Genomic DNA, 10,751 nt, shown 5'->3' with positions numbered 1-10,751 from the left:
AAAAAGGAAAGTCTAATCAAGACTTGGATATATTTCCGTATAACTAAATGAATATAGTTTCCTTTTCCACAACTGCAAATCAAATAAACCAAACAGAGCAATCCTGTGTACATTCACCCTTCTTTGTGTGGACTACAAATGCAGTAGTTTAGCTAAGAAGTGGGGACGATGGTGCCAACGTAGCCCAATCCGACGATGGTGAAGGTGAAGACTTGAAGAAATAGGTATATGAAATAGTTGTTCTTCCCATAGGCGAAATCATAGCATCCACACACGAACAAAAACACCGCGAATCCCAGCTCGTGCACTTGAATCCTGTCTCCCAGCAGCTTCCTCAGAGACTTCTTATTCGAACCACTCTTGTTACCTTTGATGCTGAGCTTATCCCCGAGCTTCTCAGTCACCACCCACTCGTTCACCCTCTTCGCCTCCAGCAGCCCGATAAATGCTGCCTTGGTGCGGTGGAAGGACATCACGTTCTCAAACAGCACCCAATAGAAGAGCAGATGGAACGACCTTGGCGTTCCGACTGAGTTGAGGGCAGTGATGATGCAAGGAAGGTAAATGGCTCCCCATTTCGGGACGTATACTTCAGGCACCAAAATGGAGAGAGGCAGAACCACGCAGTAGAAGAAGAAGGTGAAGAAGTGAGCGATGATCTTCCTCACGAAGAAGAAGCTGTAGATCACGTAGAATTTCTTGTACAACGTTACTTTCTGCCATCCAAAAGCATTTTTACTATTAAATTTCATACTTGCATATGACAATTAGCAAAATAGTAGTACTAGTAATTTATAAGAGAGTAACCTTGTTTGTTGCTATTCCCATCATCATTTTCCTAAAGAGATTAGCCGGTCCACACGACCACCTATGCTGCTGGAACCGGAAGGCTTTGAAAGTACTCGGGAGTTCGCTATACACCTACAAAAACCAACAACACGCATCAGCTTCGTGTAACACAAATCTTCGAAAAACTGCATAGGAAATGATGATTAGAAGTAGACCTGGAGATCACCAAGGTAAAGAAATTTCCAGCCTTTGAGACCAGCACGGACAGCAAGATCCATGTCTTCGACAGTTGTTCTGTCGTTCCACCCTCCGGCCTCGTTGATTGCTGCAATCCTCCATATTCCACCAGTTCCTATAACATAGTGTTTTATTTTTTTTAGCACAAAAGATTAATGTTAAGTGAAATAACAAAAAAAACATGGGTTGTTCTTACCGTTGAAGCCAAAAAAGGCATGAGTGGCAGAACCTACTTCTTGCTCAACTGTGAAATGATAATCTAATGACATCTCTTGCATTCTTGTCAGCAAGCACTCATTTGAATTCACTGCAAGTAAAACATCCATGATCATTCTATTTATCTTTTATTTCTACAAAAAAAATTAGTATAACAAGATCTTCACGTGTATATTCACAATACACGTCGCTATATAGATTAATGTGAAATAATGATAGACAAAACAAATTGTCCAAAGACACCAAAACAACAAAAAAGCATTTGATTAGGACCATCAACCATGTGAGCAGCAAAAGAGTTGTCACTTTTTCTGACACTCGTGATAACATGTTTAGGAGTTAAAATCGATTGCCACGTCACTTAATAACATTTTTTGACACCTAAATTTATAGTAATTGTGATCGTCGGTGGGAAGTTGAGACTGCTGTGCTAAATAATTAATTGCTTATTATACTACAAAGCACATGGATAAAATGACACTTCTACCCTTATGAGCAAAGAATTTACTATGTTGATCAAACTTAGGTATCGTTTGTCAGCTTACACAAAAAAGACAAACTTGACATCCATGCCGTTACATCCGTGACTTGAGGAACAGAAAGATCAGGACAGTTTCGTCATTTGGTATTTGGTTTGCCGAAAGATGATGCGTTGATTAAATCTTGCATTATCTTTCATAACTATTTAAAACTTAGTCAAATTAATAAAATATAAAAAGGTGAACATAATATGGTGGTTGTTTATTTTTACTACCTACCCAAGTCAAAAAAAGATGATCACCTAAAAGGAGGGAAACTAATTGTAATAATCAAGATTTAATGGGTCCTAACTCCTAATACTAATAGCATATATTAGTAAAATACTAGTAAATAATAATTGCAAAACAATTCCAACGCCCCCCGCAAAGCATGCAACAAATCACTCAAATGAGTAAAGAGAAAAAGTGCAAACAAACTGCGTATTTACGTTTATACCCCCACCTCCAAAATTAGCAACACTATAGATTTAATATGAGGACCACCGACACTTTCATATGGAGAGAATTTATGAATAAGATTATTAGTATAATATTATGCGACCTATATTTAATACAATTTCGTGAAAAAACATTGAGACTCACCGAATCTCCACCGGGCTTGTACAAGTGCAATGTCCGGATTGTGAATGAGAAAAGGGACCGCCCTTCGGAGAAATTCGGGTTCGGGCCGGAAATCAGCGTCGAAAATGACGACGTACTCGCATTGTTTGACGTAGTCGTGTTTCAGTCCTTCCTTGAGCGCCCCGGCCTTGTAGCCTCCTCTTGTCTCCCTAATTTGGTATCTGATGTTAACCCCTTTGCTTGCCCACCTTAAGCATTCCCTCTCAATCATGTCCTAACCATCCATATAAATCATTAGTACTCCATCAAATACTCATAGTAATGTAATTACTAATAAATGACCCTAATTGTAAAATTAAGTAAATTGAATAATGGTGTCGGTTTTGAATTTTGATTACTAAATGTAGGAAAATTAGATTGGTGCATTGCCCAATGATGAAACGACAAGAAATGCCACAAAAAATCATGTGATTACTAAATATGAAGTGAATTTCATCACTTTTATTCTTGGGAATTCCTCATTTTATGGCTTTGACCAAAACAAACCTTGATTGTAAAGTCGGTGGAGTCGTCGAGAACTTGAATAACAAGCCGATCAGCAGGCCACGACAGATTACAAGCTGCGCCAATTGATATCTTGTAAACCTGCGATTAAATACATTTCATCAAACACGACATAAGAAGAGGTAAATTCGATTTTGATAAAATTAAAAAAAAAAACCTCTTTCTCATTGAACATGGGGATCTGAACAAGAACCATAGGGAAAGCAGCATTCCCATCTTCCAAATCATCATCTCTCATCGCCTCCCATTTGTATCTCTTCTCTGGCTTCTTCCAAAACAGCTTCACCAAAACGATGACGATGCCCATGTAGAGGCGCTCCATGAACACCATGATTGACATGGCCAGGCATATATACACGCAAATCGTCAGCAAAGGCACAATCAACGGCGCCTTGATGAACTCCCACAGCATCGAAATTTGGCCTCCAATGTCGGGAGAATAGAAGGATTCTGATGTGAAGCTATTTGCGGCCATTTTTGAAACAGGGGAATGCTCTGTTTTTTCACAGATCTGCTCTGTTTTAAGAGATCTTGGAATTCAGAGAGCAATGTTTCTAGTTTGTTGTGTGGAGTGAGAATGGATAGGAGAGAGAGAAGGAATGCTGCATTGCGAGGAGGGTGTAGAGAGAGAGAAGGGGGAGAGGGTGGAGCAAGTTATGGGGGATTTGGTGTTGTGATTGAGGAAAAATGAACATTATTTTATAGTGAAGATGTGGTCTCATTCACTTGGACTTCTGTTGCTGATAAGTGTGGCCTATTTTTAGTATTCATAATTACACAACAAAATATATTGGGATTGGTGGAATTTTAACTTAATCTGAATCTCATATTGTACAATTAGTTTATGGACAGTGATTTAGAGACATAATACCCTATGCCATAATACCCCTATGGCATTTTGCCATAAGTATAATTTATATCTTGACTAATATATCCTTTATAAATTAATTATGGACGATTCTAATTTAGGGAATTTTAATGTGAAGAAAATTTCAATTAATATGATAAATTAAAGTGATATCTAATAAATGTAACTACATATTTTTTCATTTTCTCTTTGCATTTTTATTCGTATTTTTTTAGTATGTATTCTACAATTTTGTACAATCTTTCTCCTTATTTAAAATTTTAAGAATTAAAAAATCAAAATTTAAAAACTAAAACTTAAAATCAAAATTAGAAAATTCTTATAGTTAAAAATGTGAACTCAATTATTATTAATATACTAAGTATCATATATCAAATTATGAGTAATTTATTGCATGATGAATTAAGCTAAGACTCTAGTACTACTATATTTTATAAAAAGAGTAAATATAAACTATGAAGCTTTAAAATATTTAATAAATGAGTTAAAAATATATGTGATCATTTTTTGGTAGAGGTTCGCCATAACGTTCCAAAATCAAAACTTTATAGAATTTAAAATTTTGGAAAGTAAGGAATTAAATATAAAATTATGAAATTCGTAAACTTAAAACCGTAAATTCAATCAGTATTAATAAATCATATACTATCAACTTTTAGTTGAATGATATGAATTGAGCCAATAACGCTGTTTTTATAAATGAAAGAAAAAATGCTAACTAATATTTTTAAGATATTAAATACACAAGTTAAGATCATGTGATTATTTTTTGATCGATGTCCAATTGTAACGTTCCAAAAACCTAGACATTTAAAGATATTAAAATTTTGGAACATAAATAATAAAAATCAAAATTATGAATTCTTGAAATCAAAATCGCACACTCATTTAGGATTAATAAATCATATATCAAATATAAATGTGTTGCATGTTATATTGAATTGAGCCAAGAATTCTAATATTTCATAAAATATTAATTTATTTATTAAATATTAAATAGATGAGTTAAGAACATGTCATTATTTTTTTATCAAGGTATAATTGTAACATTCCAAAGAGTTGAGAATTTAAAGAAATTATAGTTTCGGAAAGCAAAGAATTCAAATGAGTAAAAATTATGAATTTCATAAATTGAAACCGTGAACTCAATTAGTATTAACATATCGTACGTCAAATTTTAATTTGTTTCATAATTTTATGAATTGAGCTAAAAGCTCTATTACTTAAAGAAGAGCAAATATATTAACTATATAACTTAAAATATTAAATAAATGAGTTAACAACGTGTGATTATTTTTATGGTAGAGTTTCGACCGTGCACTCCAAAAATTTAGAATCAAGTTATTATAAGTTGGACAAAATAATATTTATTAAAACTGCCCTAGAAGCTACATAGGAAAATGGCTAGATTAGGAGTATTGTAACTTATATAGAAAATTTTAATTAAGAAAAAACAATACAAAGAGAATTGATCATGCATATTATAAATTGTACTATGAGATAAAAATTATGTGAATGGATTTTTTTATTGTTAAATAAAATAGAATTGAGAATCAATATGACAAAATTTGTTTATGGGAATTATATTTAGAAATTTGCAGCAGAAGCTACAGAGAGAAATGGATAGATCAAATAGGATTTTTAATTTACATAAAAAAATTTAATTTGGGAAGAGACAAAGCAAAGGGAATTAATCAAATGTGTATTGTAATTTGTATGTGATAAATTGATGTAAATAATTTTTTTTAATTATTATAGAAAATCAAATTTGAGAAAATTGAAAAAGAGATATTTTGTTGATAGAGAATTATATTTGGAGAAGAAGAAAATTATAATTTATTAATAAAAGAATTATAAAATTTATAATTGAAGAAGAAGAAAGTGATAATATATTGATAGGCATATAATTAGAGAAGAGGCGAGAGAACTTGACAACTAATGAAATAAAAACTTTGAAATGTAATTAAATGCAAGGCACTTAATTTAACAAATCTCATTAAAACACTCACATTCCTTAATTAAAAAGAAATACACGTTTTATAACTATAAGGGTAAAATAGTATTTATGTAAAACATAGATTTAATAATAAATATAATATAATATCAAATTACTATTTTAACCTCATTATGACATTCTCATTATGTCTCTAAAACATTTCTCTTAGTTTATATTTTTGGGCACTGCTATATGTGAGTAAAAGTAGGGCTATATGAGTAATAAAAGTATTTTACAAAGGAAATACTACATGTTATTAAATGAGATAGTCTTAAAATGTATATGTATCGTGAATAATGGAAACAATGGAGTATTATTCCTTTTCTTTATATAAAATAGTCAAATTGCTATTCATCTTTTATGGTATATTGGTCTTAATACTATACATTTTGGGTGAATTATTGTATGTTTCATTAACTTTGAAAATGGTCTTCAGAATCACAAACTTTAAGATTTATGTCAATTTTCTACGGCGGATCATTCTTTAACCCAACAAATCCACGGGGCATATTTAAGCACATATTCAACATTAAATTTAAGAATAAGGACATCGAAATGATGTTGTTTCATGTATATTCATACTATTAAACAACATAGATTTCACGAATAGCCATCAAAATGTGCCGAACTTTTTTATTTAGGCCAGATTAAAAAAATTGTACACTTCGAAAAATTATAGTAATTTTTAAAACCGACATATCTACTTTTATTTACTTCGTACTAATGCTTTGACCAAAAATATCCAACCTATAAGAATTAATGCCAGTTTGGAATAAATTTGACTATTTAGTTTATTTTGTTATAAATCTAATATAAAAGCATATAGTAATTGAAATTATAAAGCAAATAGAAAAGGATTTTTGAAATCACACTATCCACGAGATATCGGTACTATTTTTGAGTTAGCAAAACGCGATGGATTTCTTTCCCGTTTACGTTCTCCTTCTATCTTATTTTAATTTTTTGCCTTTTTTTCTAGAGGAATATTCGAATGAAATGAATATAAATAGACAGTAAAAATTGTTGGGTTGACCCACCAACCTTCTGGAAAGGGAAAATTACTAAAATTGTCCACAATAATTTTTGTGATAACAAATGGCCCCACCTGAAAGACCAAACGTCCGGTGATCGGAAAAATATTCCGGTGTCAGAGTTTCCCCTAATAGATATTATGCCATATGTAGTATGTTCCCATGGTAGGCCGAGACCCATGCAGGTGTAGGACATATTGAATCAAAATTTTTAAATATGGTGTTACTTATTAGTAGGCGTACTTATTTTGGAATGAAATAATGATTCAATAAGTGGTTAAATGATTTAGTAATTGTATTAAATTATATAATCGTTATCATTTACATACAAAAAGTTTATGGTAAGTAAGATAAAATCCAATAGACAACCATAAATTTGAAATCTGTTGAATAAAAAACTTGAAATCGTCAAGATTCATGTGATGAGATACACTTACTCTCAATAAATCTCTATTTTTAGGAGAAAACAATAAGTCTTCAAGTCTAATTACCAAAACAATTAGTATTTCTAATATTCTAACAATGGTAAGCCCTGTAATGTTATTGTTTTTCGTTTCTCATTTCTCTTAACAAAATTACATGTTTCTTTTTTGTTTAGTCTTTTGAAGATTAACAAAACTATCAGTCTATTACTTTTTTTTTTGTTTTTGAAACAACCATACCCCAAAATTGAGTTTTGGTGCGGAAATCTTTTCCAACCATACACCAAACTCAAATTCATTTTTGGTGTTTTTTTTTAAACAATACCAAATATGATGTTACTGCAAAAATTTTATGAGACAAAAACTCAAAATGGTGTAAATTTTGAATTTAGTGTAAATGGTTGGAGTAAAACTACTTTTTGGTCTGACATATACTCAAAAATGAGTTTAAATTTGGTGTAAATGGTTGGAGATAATCTAACAAGTGTACATTATTAATAGTAGTATCATATCACCTCTAAATTAACAATATTTTTTAAATTGTAATGTGTAAAATCATAAAATAAACGTACTGTTAATTATAATGGAGGATTTTTACGGATTGATTTATTAACTTTCTTGAATTTGATTTTATAGAAATTTATTTGTCTGAATTTAATTAGTACGTTCAAATATGAAAAGGCAATCATGATATAAATGGCGCCATTAACACAGTCCCAATTTTCTAGTGTAAACGTTTCAGCAAATATCCAATTATTTTTATAGGAAAGTGATAAATGTACATAATTTACTTTGAAAATTTGAAGTTTTAAGGCTATGAATGTTGTACGTGACTTTTACTTCTGTGATTGAGGTGCGTTTCGTAAACATCCGCCGTTATAACTTTACTGATATGAAAATTAAATTAGAAATAATTGGGTTTTGATTTTTATAATGAGAACTGGATTTTTGAAAATAAATTATTTCCTTAAATTTCGCCGAAATATATAATGCAAGAACTGAATTTTCATAGTTCGATTGTGTGGACTACGGACCTAGAATTTCTCAATTTAACTGGTCGACCTCCTAAACTCTATTTTAAATTAATAACGAGGTTTCCCCTTTATTTTCTTCCAATATTTTTATTTGGGAAATGATTTTTTGATCAATGTCAATATTTTTTTCATAATTATATTTTATATATTTGACTAATATATTATGTATATATCCTCATATTATTTCATATGGAGACGAATTAAATCACAAAAATAAAATAATTAACTCAATATGTTATCCAAAAATACATACTATTTGTCAGACATGCATGATATTAACATGGATTATATGATAATCATGATCCAAATTTATAAAGATTAACGTGGACTCAATATATATATAATCATGGTCCAATAATAAATTAACATGGGCTCATTTAAATTTCAAATTGAATTATGTGAATTATATTTTATGTTTTGTATATATTGATTTAAATAATACCACATTTGTCTTTGAAAAATAGAAACTTTTGAAATAACACGGATTGTAATGTATAATTGGTAAATTAAGAAAGATAAATGTAAAGAAAAAATGATTGAATTTTAGTGGAGAATTAGTCTTAACTCATTAGTGAGAAAAAGATTTCCAAATATAGAAAGTATATAAAGTTTTCATTTTTAAAGGACATGCAAAAATAAAAATAATTTTTATTTAAAAAAAACGAAGGTAGTAGAAATTAAAGGTAAAAGTTTATCAAGTGAAAAAAAGGAGAATTCTAGGGATATTGATTTTCTTGACTCTTGAGGTATTAATTAATTAAGTTATTAAATCTAATAATCCAATTATGACACGGACTTTACTAGGACAATCACCATTATCACTAAACTCTCATTAAGATTGTTGGTTATTAACCAAGTTACAAGTCATGAGAATTGCAACTCCTAAAAATTCCCAAGATTCCTTGTTTCATTCGTACTTAATTTCAAATATTATTGGTTATAATTGATTTGATGTTTATTAATTTTATGTTCAAAGTATAAATATCCATCTCTCGACTTTTGTAACAGTACAATAATCAATTAATTATTTGCCAAATAATCTCATGTATAATCGTTGAGAATTTTATACTACAAAAGTGGAGTCTGGAGATTGAATAGATCAATAGAAAAACATATTTAGTCAAGTACACTCTCAATTAGTAGAATTCCATAAGTTTAATTATTCATAGACATATTACTTGAAATAAACAAAGGGAAAAACAAAGTAAATATAAGATAAACTAGAAAAACCTTTGTGAAGGGATCCACTATCTTTGAATGACTAATGACATTGAAGTGTGGTAATTGGTTAGCTCTAAGTGAATCTGTTGAATAATGGTGATGGACTTCATTGGGCTGGTTTTATTCTTGGCCCATGTACTGTTGATTTGGGATTGGCCCAAAACTAATGCACTCCACTCCAGATGCCGCCACGTGTACTCTTCACTCGGATCTTGGCCTTCAGCCTTCGGATTGCAGAGTGTGCTTGTTATGTGAGTAAGTCCTTTGAGTTTCTGATTTATTCTTCATTATTTACTCTCACTCTCTTTCTCTCTCTCGAAGCTCTCTCACTCTCCCTCTCCTTCTCTCTTTCTGCTTCCTTCTCCGACGGTTCTCCAGCGGTTTCTTTGAGATCTCTCACGGTTGAAAGTGTAGTAGATCTTGCTACAGTGTCAGAGGAGGTAACCACTTGGTTGCTGAAGTGTTGGTGAAAACTAGGGTTTCGTGTGTGAGTTTGTTCTCGAACGGTCTAGATCTGGTGTTGTGGAGTCTGTTGGTGTTGGAATCTGGAGTGTGAGGTTAATCACTGGTAGATTCGGCGGTGCTCATTTGGATCTGTGTTCTGGAGAATAGGCTTGTATCATCGGCGGGTGGCTGAGCAGTTGATTGTTGTTTCCTTGTGTTCCTTTCTGTATATTTCTTGTTCCTGTGTAACTAATCTTGATCCGAGAGGATCTCTCTTATATTACTGACAGGCTTTGTGAGTGTGCAGGGTTGGAAGACTTCAAGGAGTTTGGTGGCTATTTTTCTAGTTGTAATAGCTAGATAATTCTTTTGTATTCAAGTTTCTTGTAAACTTAGAAGTGTAAAATCAGTCGCATGGTTAGAGTTTGACTGAGCTTTCTAATGAAGAACAAAGAGGTCTTGGTAATTAGTGAATAAAATCTTAATCTGATCCTTACAGAATTAAGTTGAGATAAATAGTTCATGTTGAATAAATCAAGTACGAACGAGATTTCGATGATCGATTATTTATTTCCAAATTTATATAAGTAACATAGAACAAACAGTGTTAGTCATAAGTTACTTTCACTAGTCAATATTTATGGATATTTCGCTATCCGATATGATGTCATCTTGAGTACGATGGTTAGGGCATCCGCAACGCGGGCCGTCGGCATTCCGCAGGCCGTTCCGCCTGAACGAAACCGCGGCGGCACGCGTTGCAGCCTCCGTTCCGATGCCAAACCGTTCCCAAACCGTGCCGGGTGCCGACGGCACGACCCGCGGCACG

The 10,751-nt window shown here is 31.9% G+C and overlaps 1 protein-coding gene across 1 annotated transcript; it reads right to left on the bottom strand.

Annotated features, from left to right (window-relative positions):
• Positions 1-3,593, bottom strand: LOC121810893 (glucomannan 4-beta-mannosyltransferase 2-like). Its single transcript, XM_042211615.1, has 7 exons — positions 3,064-3,593; positions 2,889-2,987; positions 2,364-2,616; positions 1,223-1,333; positions 1,005-1,141; positions 808-921; positions 1-716 (listed from the first exon to the last, which is right to left on the bottom strand). Exons 1-7 carry the CDS (start codon positions 3,379-3,381, stop codon positions 153-155), a joined length of 1,596 nt encoding a protein of 531 aa, XP_042067549.1. The 5' UTR covers positions 3,382-3,593; the 3' UTR covers positions 1-152.
• Between the last annotated feature and the right edge of the window lie 7,158 nt (positions 3,594-10,751).

This window comes from Salvia splendens, chromosome 7 (genome assembly GCF_004379255.2).
Source record: "Salvia splendens isolate huo1 chromosome 7, SspV2, whole genome shotgun sequence".
In the NCBI taxonomy this organism is placed as follows: Eukaryota; Viridiplantae; Streptophyta; class Magnoliopsida; order Lamiales; family Lamiaceae; genus Salvia; species Salvia splendens.
Note: the sequence above shows the minus strand (reverse complement) of the source record. Positions and strands in the feature narration are given on the sequence as shown.

Bases quoted from the DNA above. Each gene is read 5' to 3' on its own strand.
- LOC121810893 (XM_042211615.1), bottom strand. From the start codon at position 3,381: ATGGCCGCAAATAGCTTCACATCAGAATCCTTCTATTCTCCCGACATT. The intron at 2,617-2,888 runs GTTTGTTTTGGT...ATGGATGGTTAG, and splicing joins CCACCGACTTTACAATCAAG to GACATGATTGAGAGGGAATG. The intron at 1,142-1,222 runs GTAAGAACAACC...ACTATGTTATAG, and splicing joins TGCCTTTTTTGGCTTCAACG to GAACTGGTGGAATATGGAGG.